We start from the raw sequence: 20927 nt of genomic DNA on the forward strand, positions 1-20927 counted from the left end.
CGGAGGTGGGGCGCAATCCTGGGAATTCTAACCGTGGCAATAAACGTGTAGAAAGTGTCCTCCGACCAAATGATTTCGCTCCCAACAGTTTTGCGGGAAATTGGCTTAGGCTTGAGCTAGGTACATAGGGATGTCTAAAGAGCATAGCAGAAGCGCATAGGTCTGGTGGTGGCCGCTCTGTCATCTGTACTCTTCTTCGGTCATCGCTACGGCTAGGATGCACTTTCAAATCAGAGGTGCGCAACTCAAACTCACTTTCCCCACTTGGTCCCAGCGGCCGGAAGCCGGACTGTGGGGGAGCGGCAAGAGCTCCGGACGTTTGGGGACATTCATTCCGGAAGAGAAAAGTATGCGCTCTGGTTACCTGCACACTGGTCTCAGATAGCTGAGTAGGGAGGAAAGGATAAGTTCTTTTCCGCTTCGCCCGCTCGTGCCCACCGGGAAGAGCAGCGCGCCGGTGGCCGCAGAGTGAGTCACCTCCTGGGCCTCCTTGGCCCGGGCGGGGGTCGGAAGGAATGAAAATTCTGCCCCGGAACCGCACGCAGCCTGGCGTTGGAGGCCTGTCGGCCTTGCGGAGAATGGGTTCCAGGCACTGAAAGGCCCCCAAGCCACCCGGGTGAACTTCAGCATCCCGACCTTCCTAACTCTGAACGCCAGCGCAGGAATTTGGCCCTAGAGCCCGCGCTTTGACCACTAGCGCCCGCGCTTCCTGCACCAGCGCTGACAGTTTCTGCTAAGACCCTCTTCCCAGCCGCTCCCCTGGACAAAGGTGCAAAACTAGGAAGAACGTCCGAGTGGATTTTCACTATTAAATAAGTGCTACTCAATTACTACTCGTGGATGTGCCTCAATCGACATTCTACTAGATGTCGATTTAAAAAGAGTTACTAGAGAAAAACGCCTAAGAATCAATGTCATAGGTCAGAAAACCAAACAATCTCCTAAGTGGGGCAGGATGCCGGCTTTATTGTTTATTCGAGAGAAAGGGAAGTTACAGTATTTATCAAATTAATGTTGCCAAGGACCAGATACCCATATAAAACCTCCTACATGCGACTTAAAGTTTCAGCTAGGGTCTTAAAATTAAACAGATTACCCCCTCTTCCCTCTGCTCACCTCCCCAGCCTTTTCAAGACAGTTTGGAAAGCGCGAGAGAGTGTACATCTGTCCCAGTTAACCGGCAGGCGCAAGGAGACCATTCTCAACAAATATTAAGACAGACTGGGGGGAACGTTGTCAGTGACTTCCGGCTAGATTTTCCCTTGCTTAACTTTCTAAATCAGGGTCTGTTGGGGCCCTCCCCTGAGCCCAGAGTGTGGAATTGGGTACGCGGTGGGGCTGGATATACGTCCCATTGGCTTTCCCTTTTCCATCCTTATCTCTGCTCTGTAACTCTCACACTCAGGAACCAGATGGCGAACTCTTGGATGGGGACTGCACAAGGCAACTACAGCCAAGGCTGGCTCCAGGATCGAGTGCGGAAAAGCGCGCGTGTACAGGAGAGCGCCACTCAACTGGGTGGGACCAAGCTCCTCCAGCTCTGGGTCACTCCAGCATCCTCACCATCTGCTCCTGTCACCAGCCGGTAGCCCCGCCTCCCCGAGCCCGCCTCTTGAATTCTGAAGCCAATACTAACCCCAGACTGCTCTCCCCCCCTTTCCGAGCCCTTTCCACACCCCCACGTTCCGTGAGACGATTGGCTGTTTCGACTTGGGTGAAGCTCTGACATTTGCATGCTGCTCGCGGTTCCTGGTAGGTAGCGCGGCCCGTCACTCGGAAGGCCGGGACCGCCCACTCCACCTCAGTGCCGGGCTCTCTTCCTGCGCAGTTCTCCTCCGCAGCCTCTGCCGGCAAGCGCCGGGGCTGCTCTCAATCTCCTGGCTGCGAGGAGGCAGCCCCGGCGAGCTGCCGTGCGTCCCGTCCAGAGTATCCGGGGTGCGGGCTACAGCGTCCTCGCAGCGCGTCTGCCCGCAGTTCCCGCCGCCCGGACTTTGCGTTCCAGTCCCGGCTTCTGGTGGGCAACATGTCAAGAGCCGTCGCCGCTGCAGCTGCCGCCGCCACCCGAGGAAGAGCCGCAGCCTCGGCAGCCGCGCGCCCACGAGGGCAATAAACCGAATCCCTCGGGCGCAGAGCGGCAGGGGACCCTACCGGTGCTCTCTGCTCCGGCAGGACTCGCGCCATGTGCTGAGCCATGCCCCTGGCCGCGCCCGCGGGCCGCGTATGGGGCAGCGCCTGAGCGGCGGCCGGTCCTGCCTCGATGTCCCAGGCCGGCTCCTGCCACAGCCGCCGCCGCCCCCGCCGCCGGTGAGGAGGAAGCTCGCGCTGCTCTTCGCCATGCTCTGCATCTGGCTGTACATGTTCCTGTACTCGTGCGCCGGCTCTTGCACCGCCGCGCCCGGCCTGCTGCTTCTGGGCTCGGGATCCCGCGCTGCTCACGCTCAGCCAGCCCTGGTAACAGCTCCGAATGAGACATCCCCAAAGATGCCTTTCCGGGCACCGCCGGCCAACTCACTGGCTGCAGGCAAGGATAAGACAGTAGTCGCCGGGAGCCAAGAGGAGCAGAGTCCCGAGGCACCGGACTCCCCCAGCCCCATCTCCAGCTTCTTCAGCGGCTCCGGGAGCAAGCAGCTGCCGCAGGCCATCATCATCGGCGTGAAGAAGGGCGGCACGAGGGCGCTGCTGGAGTTCCTGCGCGTGCACCCCGACGTGCGCGCCGTGGGCGCCGAGCCCCACTTCTTCGACCGCAGCTACCACAAGGGCCTCGCCTGGTACCGGTGAGTTTCCTATCCGGGGGCCAGCTACGCTGGCCGCGATCCCGACCGTGTCCCCCCACGGAGCCGTTGCGCGTCAGGTGGGGAGGTAGCAGGGGTACAACTTCGGGCAACCGAGGGAGGGCAGGGACCAAAGAGTGACCTCACATTGCGGGTGGACGGTGGCAGAAATCCGGGTGCGCCCGGCTAGGCTGTGACAGCAACCTACAGAAACTTGTAGCGGGGCGCCGGTGGCTCCGTAGTAGTCCGCTGAGCCCTAGAATCATTCTGGCGACCTCGCTGCAAAGACACCCGGCAGCTACTGAGAAAGCGCCAGAGGAACCGGCTACCTTCCGGCGGTGGCGACATCCCACTCGAATAAATCGGCGTGGCTAGTACTTTGTTGTCGTTCTCGTAGCCCGGGACGCGGGGAGGAGTGCTGTCGGAGTGTTGTGCGCCTCTGGGTCGCAGCCTCCTCCATGCACCAACAACTAGAGTCGCTTCTGCTGCCCAGATGGAGAGAGGGGCTCAGGCTAAGGCGCAGCGCCAAGGCCGCCTCGAGTCTGTTAACTTTTTGTTACAATTCTCCTTGTTACCGGAACCCGAAGGGGGTCTGACCCGCTTGGCTGGCGAGCCCCCCTGTGTTTGGGAGGGTGGCGGTGTGGCTACGCGGCTTTGCTAGCTGCAGCGCGCCGGGCGTGGAGCTGTGCTGGTCCCTGTCGGGCAAAGGCGCGCACTGCAGCCCGCAGCCTCTTCAAGGCTTCTAGGCTCCCAAGCTCCCGGGAAGCTGCCGGTCGGTTGCCTCCTCCCCAGCCTCTGTGCTGGGAGAGCCTAGGCAAGGGCGCGAGATTCCGCGGACCCAGTACGTGTCCGGACTCAAAGAATATCCCTGGATCATGGATTGAGAAATAAGGGTTGCCTCGAGGTCGCGGCTTCCGGATGTGAGTCCAGTTCCAAAGGGACCTAGACTCCGGGGTCACAATCGCGACCTCTGCCCACTGCATCCCGGGTTGCTGGTCTGGTGTGAGCTGCTGGAAGGGTCACACCCCAGTCTCCGGAAACCCGGTCGGGTCCCCAGCCCCTTAGGTCACCACCCAGCCCTCGCGTCTCCCCCGAGTTTTTTCCAGACCCAATTACTTTCAAAGAGGGTCACGACTTCCGAAAACAGGGAGAGACACGAACCGAACCCCGCTCTCCACTTCGACCATACTTTCCAGGACGCCATGGCGTGGCGAATAAAAGGGCCTGACCCCTAGGATTAAAGCAGCTCCTTTCCCAGCCTCGCTCCCTCCCTCCCCTTTGTCCTTTATGCTTTTTTTTTTTTTTTTTTTTTAATTGTGAGGAGTTGCCCAAGTCTCGAGATTTAAGCCCTCTGTGACGGCCGCCCTTCTCGCAGTTCCCAGGACACTGCGGGTTAAGAATGGGTACTCGGATGCAACGCCCGGGTTCACATCCCACCGGTGGGCCTGGGTGCTCTTATCCGGGCACTGGGAATAACGTGGATTCTGGGTGGGCCCGGAAAGGTGCAGTTTACCATGGGGGCCTCGCTAACCGTAGGCTGTTGCCATCGATGTGTTGATAATATTACCTCTATCCCACCATGCTCCCCATACACACCCCCGCTCCCGGGATAATGTTCCGAGGACCGGGTGGCAGGCTAATGATTAGAACCATTTGTGTCGGAGCCGAGCCCGAGCCAGCCCCGGCTTTTTGGTCAGACCCACTTGAGGCCGGCTTGGGAGGAACTGGCAGGCGAGTCACTGCGCCCCTGAGGGTGTTAGAGGCACCTGAGGCAGGCGATGGAAATCCCCACTGGAAGATTCACGCGGAGGCGGAGGTGGCTGCCTCCACCTGCCACCGCCCTTGGTGCGCTGGAGGCTCTGGCTGCTCTCGGACCGCGGAGAGCGCAGCCCAAAGAGCGTGGCGGAGACCGGCGACCCGAAGCCGCAACGCCAGCAGCCTCAGAGACGCGCGGACCACCGGGCTCAACCAGGCCGCGGTGGATCAGGGTCCTCTTCCTTCTGACGCCACCGGGAGGCACAGGCCCCGAGGCGGTGACCTGGTGGATCTAACTGCCATGGTACAAGTGTCCTTCCCGGCCGCGGCCTTCCCGGGCTGTCCCACCCAGGGATCGGCGGGCCAGCCGAGTTACTGGATATTTTCTTAAAGAAAAAAAAAATATTTAAAATGCTATCTGTTTACTTAAAACTTGTAAATCATTTTAGACCGTTCTGGGTGCCTGGCAATGTAAAAAACTTCACGATTAATTTGAAAGCAACCCTGAAACTGTAAATCCAACAAGCGCCCAAGACGCTGACCCAGAGGGTTGCACCTAGCCCGGCTGGAGTCTACCAGGCTCGCAGGGCTGCGCTCCAAATCAGGCCTGCAGGGTCCCTTCTACTCTGTCCGGAGATAGACCGCCCGCTGGAGAACAGCATAAATAATAATTAACCAGGGAGTTGCAAGGCAGAATCGTGGTTAGAACAAGTCCTCAGAGCCAGAGTGTGAGCGAGGAGAGAGGCCTTTTTAAAGGCATTTGAGACGAAATGGGAGGGGGTGTGGAATGGATGGCTGAGTTCTGGGGTCAGCAGGCAATCGGTTGTAGAATGAGGTCGTAGCTGTGTCTGAGCGAGCCGTTAATGAGTTTAATGGGTTAATACACAGCCCCGCCAGGGGCCTGACCAGTGGCCCAGGGCCTGGTGGATTTTCCTGGATGCCAGGGAATTGGCAATCTTTATACTCCCTACCAAGAAACTATCAGCCAATGGGTGACCCAGACTCCTGGGAGGCCAGAGCCTGCAGAGGTGGCAGCTTGGGGCTGACTCTGCGCCACCACCCAGCCATTGGGATTCTTTACAGCGCCCAAGTTTGCAAAAATCACAAAGCTAATGTGAGCTCGTTCGGGCCTCTGTCTGCTCGGGTCCCAGTTTGTCCAAGAGTTCTGAGCTGACTTTCCAGTTCACATCCTGTGTTCTCTAATTACCCTCCAAACTTAGTGAGTGCCTGATAGTGATGTCTAAGAGGCTCATGGGGGCTGTCTGGTGGCCTTTACTCTCAGGTGGGGGTGTGGTGTCTGGGAGATTTGGAGCTAGGGGAGCAGGATCTTTAAATCCCCAGGTGGAGCAAACATCCAACTAGCTTGGTACTCGAATTTAAACTGGAGAAGTGTTTTTTTTTAATTAATCTTTTTTTTATATATTTTTATATAACCTGGTCACAAATTTTTATATAACCTGGTCACAAATTTATTATTATGTATGGAAATACTAGCTTTTAAAGATTTTCCAAAATGGAGAAGTATTAATGATGCAGTTTTTAAAAAGCATTTCTTCTTGATCCAGCTTAATTTTTTTGTATATTTCCACGAATTTGATGATCGGAGTTGAAGAATTAACTTACTCAGACCTTGTTTGATTGTCATTTGCTCCACAGTTGACAGTGGTGGGAACTCCTTTCTCAGAATGGCTCCCCTTTCAGTTGTACAAAATAAGCTGGCACTTCAGTGCTGTGGCCAATACCACACCCCATCCCGTGTGTGTGTGTGTATGTGTGTGTGTGTGTGTGTGTGTGTGTGTGTGTGTGTGCGCGCGCGTGCGTGTGTGTGGTTTAACAACGTTGTAGTTAAACTGTACTAACTGTTCGTACCAGTTTCAAGTGTTTAGCTTAGCTAGTTTAATCCCCGTTACTGTTCTGTGAAGTGGATACTTTGACAGGTGAGGAAACACGGGCACAGAGAGGTTAACCAACTTGCTCAAAGTCTCACAGCTAGAAAGCGGCAGAGGTCTTATTCCAACAAGAGGTCATTCTGTGCCAGGCTCCCTGATTTTAGTGACCAAAACATACTGTTAATCATGTGTAATTATTCAAAGTGATTTCTGCGCTAATAGAGTTTCTTGCCCACTTCCAGTGCCCCCCCCCCCATGCAGAGTGCCCACTTTGTCATTTGTCTTAAAGCCTTTGTAATGCCCGGACAGTTGACTTGGAATCCTCCTGCACTGGTTTCTAACTAGATGAGGACAATCATACCATTCTGGCACTTTTATTTCTCTGCACAGGACAGCTAGAATCAAAGGAGTCATTAAAATGACAAAAATACCCCTCAGGTCTAGTGGCTGAGAAAACAGCCAGTGTCTCCCGGAGGAAGTGGTTTATTCAATGCCATTTGCCCCTTTCAGGCTGGGAGGCCCAGGTTAAGTGACATGTTCTCAAGCTCCTTGGAATTAATTTGTTCATTTAAAAAGATAGAATGATCCGAAGTCAAGAAGGACACAGTGATTACTGGGTGCTTATTAATCAAAAGGCAGATGATGTAACTAGAACTCAGATTTTCCTAGAGATCCTAAAACCCAGTAATAAATGTCTCTCTGAGACAACTGAAAAATAGTAATTTCCTTTATATTTTTAACTGATCTCCCACTTCCATATGCCTAGTCTGTTTCTAAAAACTTGGTGGCTAGCCCTGTTTCTGACTTCGCTGGAAGCTAAGATCTCATTGGAGATAATCTGTTTCTAAATAATTGCACTTCCTCGGTTCTGGAGTTTAAGGCAAGTATGAGGCTCACTTCTAGGCTGCTGGGAGAAGATCAGACATTGATATCGAGATGCAACAATGTGAAATACAAACCATTATGTTAGAACGCTGTCAAGATTTACCAGCAAGACTGTGTAGCATGTGTTGAGCTCTGTTTTTAATTAGGCCCCTAAATTACACCATAAAATGGTTGATTAATCTTTTACAAGTTGGGGGGAAAATATAACATAAATTAACCTAATCATAAGTGTTTTCCCAGATGCTGAGTTAATAAAATTGTCAATATTTAATAGCGGCCTATTAGTTTTAGATAAATAAAATGCCGAAATGTATGAATTAAATTACACTTATTATCTTCCAAATGGTGTTACTCTCCAGCAGGTCTGTGAAAATTAGTTTGCAGCCCATATCTTAGGAGACATTCTTAAAAGATAGGCTACTACAGTAAATAGGAATTAAATGCTGACCTCATTTGATTTTGCATTTTTTAAAAGGATCTACTTATTTAAAAAGCGGTAGTTTAATGCACACTAATAATGACAAGATCTATTTTCCCAGTCAGAAGTATCCTGTTTGCCACTGCAAAGTGATCTTACACGGCTCCTGTTTTTCTGATTTTTTTTTTTTATGTTTTGAAAAATCAGTGTGTCACAAATTCTCATTCTAAATATGCATGGTTGAGTTTAATCCCTTCAGTTTAAAACAGACCATGAGACAAGGTTTTCTCCTTCGACAAAATGACTGTTTGAATCACTAGAATTATTTACAATCTAAAGCTCACTAGGAGTACACATTTTTGTTTTCAAGCAAAACAAAAACAACTGACAGCTCTCTTAGATCGGAGGTGGTGTGTTTACACAGCATCAGAACCGAAGCCCAGGACCCAGACAGCGAGCCCACTGGGTCCCTTGGAATGCTTTGTGCTCTGACTCTGAACACGGAAGTTAAACTGACCGGCAGAAGCACAAAATGCCCACGCTACAGGCACAGCGTAAGGACAACTTCTAGTGCAGAGAGTTTCGATGGGGCTCTAACAGGACTGTTCCAGAGAGTCAGAGAAACTTCAGGGCGGGGCTGGTGGGGGAGACTTGACTCCCCCAACTATGTGGCACAGTGTTGAGGCCAAGGAGAGCTTATCCTGCTCTCCTCAAGTGACAAGAAAGAAGAAATGGGATACTGGTATCATTAAAGACTAACAGGCCAGAAAACTTCTTTATATCTAAATTGTTACCTAGCCAGGACTGTCTTATTCCTTGCTCTCAGACTACCCAGCCTCAGATAAAATTGCTGTTTGTGCATGTCAGGTTAGTTCTTTTTCTTGTCCAGAGATGGGGGAAGTTATCTTTGAGGAACAACAATTATTCTTAGTAACTTGATAGTAAATTCTGTTATAGGCACGAGGCTAAGTGTTACAACATCCTTGGTGCTCAAGAAACCGCACAACACAGCTCTGAGCCAGAAGAGTGGCTCTTTCTTACATGCATTTAAAATTCTTTTATGTGTGCACTCCCCACACTTTGCTGTCATTTGACAAATTTTTTTTAAAAAATAGCTTAAGTTACTGACTCACTCAAAAAGCTAACTTCACTATGATATGTAAGAAACATGTATAAATGAAGTTGTACTACTCTATTTTTGCCCCACAAAGTTATGAAAATTATGTGGTAGGTACAGCAGGGAGAATCCAATTAACAATAAGGCATTCTATAACAGAAGAGGAGAAAACTGTATGTACCCACCACAAAGAAATGATAAAAGCTTGAGGTGATGGATATGCTAATGACCCTAGTGTATACAGGAATTAAGACATCACATTCAACCTCATGACTACATAGAAATGGTGTCAATCAAAAACCAAATGTAAAAGTTGAGTGTGTAGCCATGGAAATAGACACGATTAAAGACCTTTGATGAAGAGGATTTCACATTTCTCAGGACACGAAGTACGTTGTTAGAATGAGATATTTTCTTTGTGTGCAGGGTAGATGTAAACAGTGAGCATCCTGTTAGCATCAGGTTTGTGGCACTTCAGCTCAGCCAGACTGCTTTGAACCTCCTTGGATGAGACCTTAACCGTTCCAAGTGTGTGCATCCGTGATTTAGTGGGGCATGGGATCCAGAATCTCTGGGGTTCTCGAATTTGCCCCACACCACCCTGCAGCCTTATAGTAAACTACACACACACACACACACACACACACACACACACACACACACACACACACACACACACACACACACACACACACACACACACACACACAGTGTTATTGTAAAACGGTTCTGGGCATTGAGACTGGGATTAGTCAGTGAAGAGTGAAAACTGTACTGGGAGGGGCCGAGAGAAGCCGTTTTCCACGCCCTCTCCTGATATAAGGGAGGAGCCGCCGCCCCCTTTCCAGGCCTGGTGACATAAGTGTGCAAAGGGGCCCACGCCGGCTGACCGCTGCCACGCGTGCGCTTCCATGGGGTCCTCACCTGTGGGGCTGAGCGGGGCGGAGCTGCCTCGGGCCGCGCTGATTGGTCGGAAGGGCTGCCGAGAGACCAATGGAGTCGGGCCTGCACGGAGGCCCGCCCACGGGCTTTCTCAGAGCGAGTCTCTGGATGTTTGCCCAGTTCTAGCCTCTTGTTAGCCTTGCTTCCCTGTGTAACTGGACGGCGTTAGACTCATCTGCCCTGCAGGGCCAGCCTTCAGGACACCGGCCTGCAAGTGTCTAGTGGATACTAACTTCAGTTTGGCGTGAGGAGAGGGATGGAGATGCTTACTTATTGCTGCAAGTGGCGCTGAAAAAAAAAAAAAAATCAAGATTTAGCCCATTCTTGTTGCCCTAAAGTGCAGTCTCTCTCGGAAGAGAGGAAGGCTGGAAGGCTGACACAATCAGAGACACCAATCCCTCCAGACCCCTCCCAGGGCCTTGTGGAAGCTGGTCCTTGTTCAATCCAGCCCTTACTTTTGGCTTGCTGTTTGACTAGTCCCTGGAGCCCTCCCATGTGATTGTTCCAGAAGCTCCAGGCATTTAGCATATGCCAGCTCCGCCAGCTAACACAGATACACAAAGAAGAAACATCCTGTTTCCACCCATGAGCTTCGTTCGCAGAAGCCCCAAGTGGGTGGGTGGGTGTGTACTGGAGGGAGTGGAGCGAAGCTTAATTCCCAGGCAGATTTCCAGTCAAGTCACCCAGGCTGACCTTTATCTTGGGGTCCTTCTGGATACTGAGTAGGTTGGATTAGACGTTGTGTGCCACCAGGCTCCATGAATAAAGAATGCACTCTTATAAATTGCATTTACCTTTTTCCCCCTACTGATCTAACAAGGGCATATTTATCCAGCAGTTGCCTTTAAAAAATAGACTTCATTTTCTGGAGCAGTTTTAGGCTCAAAACAGAAGCAGGTGTGACGCACAAAGATTTTCCCATGTACCTTCACTTCTATACATCATTCTTCCAAGACCCATTCTCCACCAAGGGGTGCATTTCTCGAAGTGGACAAGCCTGTGCTAACAGGTCTTCACTCAGGCCCTGGTTCGAATAAGGGCCTTGCCACCACCCTGGCTTTTTATAGGGGTTTGATAGCCTGTGAACATGCTGCCGTTGATGAGGCTGGGCTCTTCATACAGCAGTCCAGAGCTGGTGCTACTTTGGCAAAGGGTCCAGCTGGAGAGCCTCTCTCAGCTGTCCTGGGTATGGAACACAGTGTTCGTCTGTCCTTATTAACCTTGTCATCCCACATGCAGCCTAGTTCCCTCATTTGTAACCTGGCATTGTGGGGAGCTCCGTGCCCTGCTCCATGCCAAGAACGCACTTTTCCTCGTTAGGTTTCCACAGCCCAGTTCCTCACAGACATTCTGAATGGGGTTTGCCATTCATTCTCAATCCATTTCACTTCCTTTGCATTTGGAACCCGTGTAGCCATCCTGGGACAGGCCTGCCTCATCAGGTGCCCTCCCTAAGTCAATTCCAGTGAGAAATTTCTGTCTTGAAGTTTATGGTTCCCTGATAGTATTTCCCCACCTGTTGGTAACTCTTAAGGTCAGGTCTTGGCTACAAACACTTACATACCTGAGAAAGTTACCTGTCTCTGATGCCAGCATCCCTCTCACACAGCTAAGGCAGAACCCAACAGGGTGGCTGAGCCAATGACGCAGTGTGCAGGATACAGCCCTGCCACAGAGTAGCTACACTGCACATTGGCCCATTCTGTGTAGTGAGCTCTCTGGCTAAAGTTATTGGTGTTATCGGAATGTCCAATTCTCTCTCTTTCTCTCTCTGTGATCATATATATGACATATATAATATATATGTTTAATTTTGTTCAACCTAGCATCTCCTTTTGAGCCAGAATCCTGTATGTATCCTGTTTTAATTCATAACAACCATCATCATTTTGTGACGTGTTTGTCTGCATGCCAATTTGGAGTATATTGGTGGAGCAAGCCTCTGAGTCTTCTTGCAGCTCTTTGAACTCCTGATCCTGTTCTCTGTCTCTTTTTGCCTCCCTCCTTCCATCTCTGCCCCCCTCCATCCTTACCCTAGGAACAGATAGCCCCTTCTTATTGTTAGAATCAAATCCCATACATAAGCCTGCTTCTTGGGGTATCTGTTCAGACGTCATGCTGCACCCTCCAAGATGTTTGCTACAAAGTGAGCAATAAAGAAGGAGCAGCAATAGACAGTCCATCCAAGGCTGGGTGAGGAAGTGGCCAGCTGAGGAGTGGGAAGCAGGCTTGCAAGTGAGGATTTCAAGTCAGGTCTTGCCGCCATCAGCTTCTGTAGCCGGCCTCCTCTGGCTGTTGTTGCCCAGAGCAGGCTAATTGCAGGTTCCACTTTCCCCAACAGCTTAGGTCTGCTTTCAAAGGCAGGTCTTGTGAGTTGGTGGTGTTTACAGAGCAGGGTGTTTGCCCTGTGTTGGAAACGATGGAGCTAGTCTCCGCCCTGCTCAGCACAGTGTTCCTGTGGTCTCTGTGTGTTTTGTCCTGGCCCCAAGATCTTTGTTCTTCCTGGATGCAGTGCCGAGGTCTTCACTAAATAATGTGAACAACACTTAGAAACACCAGCAGCCTGGGGCTGGAAACAAAGCCAGTAACAACAACAAAAAAAAACCCATGTTCTGTTTTTGTATCTGCAGCCATAGAGAATGCTGGAAGGCACCCTGAGTCCTCACGGCACCGGAAACAGAGGAGCTCTCAGGATTAGGTGTCATAAGGACAGGAGGCAGGTGGGACATTCTAGCTGAAGAACTTGGGGTCGATTACTGCTGATGTACACTTAGGTTTCAGGGGTGTCTGCATTTCAGCCTGCTAGGATCACCTTCTTATCTCTTGGCTCACTGTCTTGGGTAGGCTCCTCCCACTTGGTGACAGTCTAACACCTGTCAGGATGCCCCCGCCCCCAAGCCTGCTCAGAGGCAGACATTTGGCAGAGGCAGTCCACAGGGCACACAGCGGGATCCTGTTGGCTGGTCCTTGGCTAGATTTTCATGCTTATCTCATTTCTGGTCCTCTAAAGTTCCGTGTCTGTTTCAGGGACATTGAATGCCCTCTCCCTCTTCCCTTGGGGCCTTACAGGATCTGGGCAGTTACAGGGCAGGTTTACCGCCAGTCATGCCTTAGGTGGTACTTCTCACACCAGTCATTCATTCATGATTTTCTCCACCACATTTTCGAACATCTAAACTGGATCGAGCAGGAAGTAGACACTTAGTAAGTAGGCAAGCTGTTGGTTTACTATCGGGATCTTCGGGGAGCTCACAGTATCAGCTAGGGTGGATTGAATGAGGGGCATATGAAACAAAGGGAAACGCAGCGGGCCCAAGCATAGGGCCCTCCTGAGTTGGGCTTTGAAGGGTGGATATGAGTTTAGTGGCAGATCATGAAGGGAGCTGTTAAGGTGTTCGGGGCAGACAAAAAGGCCCGAGAATCATGGTAGAATACTAAAGGTTGGTTGGAGCACACAAGAAGTAGGAGTTTAGGTAGAGGCAGGAGAATCCTTCATTTTACCAGTCATAGGGACTTTTCAGGCCACCAGATTCTCCTGTGTCAAGCATGGTCACCAGCTTTGTTTGAGCTGTGTGTCTGAATTCTTCAATATATATCTTTGAGGGAAATGAAGTAATTCGATATGTCAAGGCAGGGTAGACAGGAAAATTGGTAAGGGTCACCCTGAGGTAGCTAGCACTGAGCCTGCTGGACCAGACTTGCTCAGGCATCTCAGGCAGATGCTGTGTCTTCCCACCTGCTACCACGGCAGTGTTCCTGCAGTTTTTTGGGTACCCACATGCCCCAGGTCCATAGATCTCTCCTTCCTCCTGGGCTCTGAAGCTCTGTAGGGAAAGGCTGTGGTCTGTTATTCCCATCTACTCCAGACACCAGGATGCACAGAAGCCCGTGGACCATAGTCTGCTGTGGGCCTGGCTGCCGGCGTCTCCCTGTCCTTTACTCAGGGTTAGAACTCAGGCATGCCTGGGCAGGGTTTCTCTGCCAGCACAGTGAGCCAGGAGGCCAGTGAAGGAATGCCACGTGGGCAGGGCCAACCTTCATTTCTAAGTCTCAGACTTCTGAGGCCTGGAGAAGCCACATTGGCTCCCGACTGCCCTTTTTCCCACATGGCTTAGGCCTGTCCCTGCCCTGACTACAAAGTAACTCAGTCCTGTCTAGAACCTTCCATGAGGGCATATAAAAGTGATCACAATTGCTGACTAGCTCTGGCTTAGAACTGCACCCTTATATCTAGTGTGCTGAGGTTCTGGGAGACCCCAGAAAAGGGGTAGCTCCTGGGTAGGGCTGCCCCACCCCTTCCTCCCTTCCTACCATCTCCTCTAGGGCATGACCACCCGTTCATTTTTAGTTATTTTTAGGATTGTATTTTCTTCCAGTTGCAGCTGGAAACCCCAAAACAGGCTCCTGAGGATTTTGTGTTCTGAATAAAGAACATTTGTCAAGAGCGGCCTACAGTATATGGGCATTCTCTCCTTTGGGAAACTTGGAAGCCACCTCTTCTTACCCATGTGGCCTCCTGTGGGAGAGGTGAGTTTGGGGCGTGGATAGTAGGTCCTGCAGATCGAGATGTGGAAGGCTGGAGCAGCCAGTGGGGGTCACCAGTCAGGATCAGCAGTGGGACCCAGCACCTGGCAAGCCAAGGCAGGAGGCTCGGGAGCTGATGGCCAGGCTACATTGCCAAATATAAATAATTAAAAAGCTGGCCTTTCATTTTGCCAGGTGACCTTTATAAAGAATTCAATTCTTTATTTCTATGTTTATTGCTGTTTTATTCACTATAGCAAAGAATTGGAATCAACCTAGTTGTCCATCAACAGATGAATGGACAAGAAAATTTGTTATCTATATACTATACTGTAAAGAAAAATGAAGTTAGAAAATCTGCAGGAAAATGGATGGGCTTAAAGTATAGAATATTAAGTAAGGTGACATAACCTCAAGAAGAGAAAATTGCATTTTCTCTCTCATACACAGAACCTAGTTAATTCTCTCTCTCTCTCTCTCTCTCTCTCTCTCTCTCTCTCTCTCTCTCTCTCTGTGTGTGTGTGTGTGTGTGTGTGTGTGTGTGTAAACAAATATACATGTGGGTAACAGTATAAATATAGAAAAGAAAAGACAAAAGGTTAACTATAAGAGGATGAAGAAAGACTGGAAACACATCATGGACACGAGCTATGACAGAGGATATAAAGCTAATTGTTTTTATAACTAACTCTAGCTCTCACAGCTTTTTGGTTTGGGGTGGTGGGTAAGTATTATAAAACATACTTGATACTGAAAGTGTAAAATCTAGTGTGAAACTTCACAGCTTCTGTTTCGAATGCTACCTAACCACATGCGTGTTCATTAAGTCACATAGACTTTGGACCTGGTCAGTTATGGTGTGTGATTTGTTTATTTTCAAGTTTTTCTTAATAATAACGTTTATTTTAAAAAAAAGAATTTTGCACTTGATGCTTGTCTGTCAATTGTGTTCTGACTTGGAATTGTTTGGATTGTCCCCGTTCTAAAAATCTCTGCATCTCCTTCCCCCAGAGAATAACTTGTAGAATTCTCCCTGCCAGCTGGGAGAATTAATCCCAGCACTCAGGAGGCAGAGGCAGGCAGATCTCTGTGAGTTCAAGGCCAGCCTGGTCTACAGAGGGAGTTCCAGCACAGCTAGGGCTTTTACACAGAAAAGCCTTGTCTTGAAAAAACCAAAACCACCACCACCCCCATTCCCCACCCCCGCAAAAAAAAAAAAAATCCAACTCCCCTAAAACAAAAAAAGATTACTCACTGCCAGGGGACTGCCTTGGGGACCAATAGCAGCCCAGGAAGGAATGAGGGGTTTTCATCAGGGATTTTGTTATTATCCGGATGTCCCTTGCTTTGGGTTTTGTCCTTTGTAGTTGCTCTTGTGTTTGAATGTGAGATGCTCTCCACAGGCTCATGTGTTTGAACATCTGTCCACAGCTGCTGCTGCCGCTGCTGCTTGGGAGACTGTGAACCTTTAGGAGGTGGAGCCCGGCTGGAGGAAGTATTTTAGCCAGCTCCACTTCCTGTTTACACTGTACTTCCTGTGTTCACACCATACTTCCTTCCAGCCAACTTCCTGTTCCTGCCTCCAGTCCTATCCTGCCATGGTGGACTGCGTCCCCTGTGGAACTAGAAGCCACACAAGCACTTTCTCCCTTGAGTCCCTGTTGTTCAGGGCACTTTATCATAACACAGGACCAAGAGAGGTGCAGTCTGATATTTTTTTGTAGTTTGCTGAGCGCTTGCTTTTTGTTTGCTTTTACCAAGGTGTGAGGTGAGGGTTCCTGCCTTCACACTCCTACCACAAGGAGCCGTCCTCCTCCAGGCCGTTCTCTCCATAGGACTGGGTCCCCTCATAAGCCCTTCCTCTCTATAGCGCCTTCTCATCATATATTTGGGCATAATGACGAGTGACTAAAACTGGGTGACTAATGCAGGCTGTCCTGTGCTTCCGTCCCCATGCCCCAAGTATTTCAACCTGGAAGCCAAAAATGGCAATTCTGTTGAACAGTATTCAGCAGGGACTACTTTCGCTCATGAGCAGTAACGATGGTGCCCAGACCAAGCGGCCATTACTAGAGAGCCTTCATGATGAGGGAGAGGGCGTCCATCCTCAGAGAGGTTCTGTTGCGTGTTGGGATGGAGCCTGTCATTAAAGGAAAGCCCTATAATTAGAAATTCTACTTGAAGTGGGACCTGCAGCCGGAGCAGCTGCAGACTCTCTGCACTGCGTTCCTGGATGCTGAAGAGGAGGGTGCTGGAGCCAGGGTACCCACCTGGCAGTGGGTGGGTGGCTCTGCAGGTGACCACCTGTACTGAGGGTGTGGTCAGTCCCCTCCCCTTTGCAGGGGCCAGGGTGGTGGATATACAGCTGATTCCCTCTTCACTGGTTCCTCATTTTCAACACCTCCCCCCCAACCCATCCCCTGGCTCCTTCTTTCTTAAAATTTTTATTGTGTATCTGTATGAGGGCATTGAATCCCGTGGAACTGGAGTTACAGACAGTTGTGAGCTGTCCTGTGGGTGCTGGGAATTGAACCTGGGTCCTTTGGAAGAGCAGTCAGTGCTCTTAACCACTGAACCATCTCTCCAGCCCCCTCTTTTTCTTTCTTTCTTTCTTTCTTTCTTTCTTTCTTTCTTTCTTTCTTTCTTTCTTTCTTTCTTTCTTTCCCTCTCTCTCTCTCTCTCTCTCTCTCTCTCTCTCTCTCTCTCTCTCTCTCTCTCTCTCTCTCTTTCTTTCTTTCTGATCTCAATATCCTTTCATCCCCCTGCCCCCAGTGCCAAACTTCTTTCTGAGTATTGAACTCGGGCTCTTGCGCATGCTAGCCAAGTGTCCTACAGACATGAGCCATCATCCTCAGGCCTCAGCGCCAAACATCATGAAGCTGTCAACTCGAGCCAAGACTGGTAGTGCACACCTGTACTCCCAGCACTTGGTAGGCAGGCAGTCCGCAGTGTCTCAGTTCAAGGCTGCTTAGTGCGAAGTCCACCTCAAAAGACAACGGGAAAATAGCTCTCTCTTCATTCGTTCGCATGGCACAACCTATTTTACTTCCACTTTTATCTGACCACCAAAGAAGAGGCTGGGGTCAGGGGACAAGACAGATAGAGGGGCCCAGTCCGTGGCTGCGTTTTCCCCGGGACTGCCGTCTCAACAGACCCATCCACTCTCTGGTTTATAGCTAGGCTAATTTAATTTTCAGCTCAGAGGCCACCCCGCATTTGGTGGTAATCTCAGATAGTTAATGAGCTAGAAGGAGAGCCAGCCTATGGGATGGCGTCTCTCTCCTCGCCTCAGTGACTTCGCAGGACTGATTTATTAGCCGTTTGTTCCTGGTGTGAGCGGGCCCAGGCAGTCTGGAACAGCCTCCTGATTCTCCCCTCTTCTAAAGACCAACTGAGCGCTGGCTTCTGGCCTTAGCTTTTGGACCTCTCTCTTCCTTTCACAGCTGGGGTTGAGTGGAAAGGAGGAGGAGGGCCTGGGACACAGAGAGCCTCAGGCCCGCTCATCTGCCCAGCCAGCCCGCCGCAGTGCCTGTGAAACTCCTCCAGCTCTTTATTTCAGAAGCATTTGTCCCCAGCCAAGCCAGAATTGAGCAATTCTGGCCTGAAATTCTGTCTCAACATTTGGGCAAGTGTTTTCCTTCTGCAGGACAGTGACACACTTGAGAAAAGAGTGAAAGCCTGAGCTGTGGAGTGGGCATTCAGCAACTGGGGTAGGCAGAGCTGCGGGCTTAGTTTTGTGACTACCAGCTTTAGGAAAGGCCATTTACCTTCCGCTTCCTAAATCAATCCGTCCTTCTTATGCACATATACCCGCAGTCACACGCCACTTAGTGATGTTCTGAGAAATGGCTCATATGCCAATCACACCCTTTGTGTCAACATCGGAGTGCACTTATACCCGGATGGTACAGCCAGGGACCCACTGAGGCCACATGGGACGCCTGTCACATATGTAGCCTGTTGATAACCAACCCCTGCTGTGTGTGCACACATCATCTCAAATATGTCATTTCATGGATGTGAATGTGTAATTCTATTTGTATACATATAAAGATATACACATGCTCTTTGTTTTATTATAACAGGTGGTCCTTATAATTACAAACAACATTAATTTTAAATCAAACCTTTCCAGGTTTGATTGGCAGACAGGGAGGGCAGAGATCCTTAGAAAGGAGGTTGGTGATAATGGACGGGTCCAAGAGTGGTGGTGATGATATTTGTGCATTTTGATCTCATGGGCTAGCTCCCCTTCTATCTCCTTCACTATCTCAGATTACCACCACATGGGGAGTGGCCCTTCCTAGAGCCATAGCCTTGGGATGGACATGGCCCTAGGAATCCAGCATTCTGGAGTCTGAGTTCCTGCTCCTTCAAATGATTTTTGGGGCCCATATCTGCAGGGCTCCGTGGTAACATGGCTGATGTAGTGTTAGCCTGCTTCTTCCTTACTAGAGGCAGACTGCTATGTTTCTGTAGGGGACTTTGAGCATCATACCAGGCAGTGCCTTTGAGATTTAGCCAAATCATGCAGACCTCATCCTTTCAAAGCTTAATAAAATGTAACTGCCCCAGCCTCACACAAACATCTAAGAATGACCTGAGCCCATGGGCCTTAGTGTGACAGGATCTGAACACTCAGGCGAAACCATCCATTTCCACTCAGGCCTGTTAGCACCTTGAGCAGGCTATTGGTCAGTGGCCAGCTGGTGGGCTGACATCAGGTGCTCTTACCCTGTGTCTGTGCACCCCTAAAACTGAGGACCAACTTCCATTTATTTGCTGCAAAGAGGTCCTCTGCTTTCTCAGACTCTGTAACTCCCAAAGGCTGAGGAACTCTGGCCCAAGGCATGGAATTCAGTGACTATCATTAGTTTCCTTTTGTTTTTTGCTCCCTGCCACACCTCCCCGCCTCCTTTTTTTTTCAACAAGAGTCTTGCTTTGTAGCATAGCTCAGGATTTTCTCCAACTTGAAATCCTCCTGCTTCAGGTTCCAGGCACATTCCACCATGCCTGGCTACACACCCTCCTTGCTTGCTGTGATATTTAATGAGCTTCATTTCTGTTCTTCACAGACAGGAGCTCCAGCCGCAACTATGACGACCCCTCTATGACGGACGGTACCCTCAAACCATGAGAAAAAAAAAAAAAAACCAGACCTTTCCTTCTTCCTTAACCTGCTCTTGCTGAGTGTTTTGTCACAGCAGTAATGAAGGCGTAACTAACCCCCAGCCTTGTGGAGATGGGCCACCCTGGATGGCTCTAGATGAGGAGGCTGGAGTAGGGCCTCTTCATACTGTGCTTGGTCCCCGGTTGTCTGTCACTTGGGCATCTTGACACCTCGGAAAGACAAGTTACTCTGTGCATTTAGCAAACCCAGGAGAGCTTTCAGTTTGATTTGTTTTCCAAACGTGCTAATGGGGCTGAGGAAAGCAGGGCTCTGATCCTTCCTTTAGGTGGTGTTTACTTATGGGCTTAGTGTGTGTTCTCAGCCCAGGGACTTGGGAGTGGATTCCCAGGGCGGGGGGGGGGGGGGGGGGGGGGGGGGGGGGGGAAGCTGACACTTAGAAGTTTGATCTGGCGTTTTCAGAGCTCAGAGAACCCAGAGGCTCAGTGGCGCCTCTCTGAGGGAGGCAATCACTGGCTCACACCCGACCCGGACTCCCCCCCCCCCCCCCGACCCCCACCATCACGCACCCATCCAATATGCCCAAATGGCTTCGCAGCAGCTTGATAGCCTAGAGTCTGGAGCAGCATCAGACTTCTGCCCATTTCTGTCTGTGTTCACTCTTGGGCCCAGAGCCTGAATCTTCTCAGGCTCTGATCTTTCCTGAATGATCCCACCCCCAAAACTTCCGGGGAAGCAGCGCTGCTGCTCCTCAGGCGGATGAATTCAGAGCACGCAGGTGCCACACCCCCTGACAGTTTCCTTAAGGCCTTCCACCTAGCTCTCCTGTTGCTGGCTTTCCCCTCTTTCCAAGTTGTTTTTGAATGAGTTGACCCATTGCCAGCCACCCCACCCCACCCCCAGCCGCACCTTCAGATCCACATCATTTCATTTATTTTAATATACTCTCTTGGGAAGTGAGTGTGTGTGTGTGTGTGTGTGTGTGTGTGTGTGTGTGTGAAGTAAAGCATATAAAATATGGACACTAAAAGAAGTCCAGTAGCGATATAAAGAGGAGTCAGGAATTGGTCACATTCGTGCCTCTGGTGTGACTACAGCTTTTCAGCCTTTGTGAGGGGGTGAGCCGCCGTTACGCAAGGGCAGTCTTGCTGTGTAACGCAGCTCAATTTTCTCCAACTCAAAATCCTCCTGCCTCGGATTCTACCAACGGGCCACCATGCCTGGCTGCATACCCTTCTTGCCTGCTGTAGTAGTTAATGAGTCTCATTTCTGTTCCTCACAGAGAGGAGCTCCGGTGGGTATGATGTCCCCTCTGTGACGCTTGTCTGGGCAAAAGAAAAGAAGACTGTTCTGGAGTTGAGATGGGAGGCTGGCCACTGGCACACACACAGCTAAACCTCAAAGTTCCTCCAGGCTTTTTTTGTTACAGGATAATGGAAAGAAGGAGAGAGGAAGGGAGGGGAGGAAAGAAGGAAGGACCATGACTCATGTTGCAGAC

The 20927-nt window shown here is 50.3% G+C and overlaps 1 protein-coding gene across 1 annotated transcript in view; it reads left to right on the forward strand.

The window, feature by feature from the left end:
- Positions 1 to 996: 996 nt before the first annotated feature.
- Hs3st3b1 (heparan sulfate-glucosamine 3-sulfotransferase 3B1) overlaps positions 997 to 20927 on the forward strand; it is a 38505-nt gene continuing 18574 nt past the window's right edge. Inside the window, exon 1 of the mRNA XM_052759022.1 lies at positions 997 to 2774. Within this exon, the coding sequence (XP_052614982.1) occupies positions 2221 to 2774 (554 nt within the window). The 5' untranslated portion in view covers positions 997 to 2220. The remainder of the gene's footprint in view (positions 2775 to 20927) is intronic.

Source organism: Peromyscus californicus, unplaced genomic scaffold (assembly GCF_007827085.1).
Source record: "Peromyscus californicus insignis strain IS unplaced genomic scaffold, ASM782708v3 Scaffold_3__1_contigs__length_106647218, whole genome shotgun sequence".
NCBI classification, from domain to species: domain Eukaryota; kingdom Metazoa; phylum Chordata; class Mammalia; order Rodentia; family Cricetidae; genus Peromyscus; species Peromyscus californicus.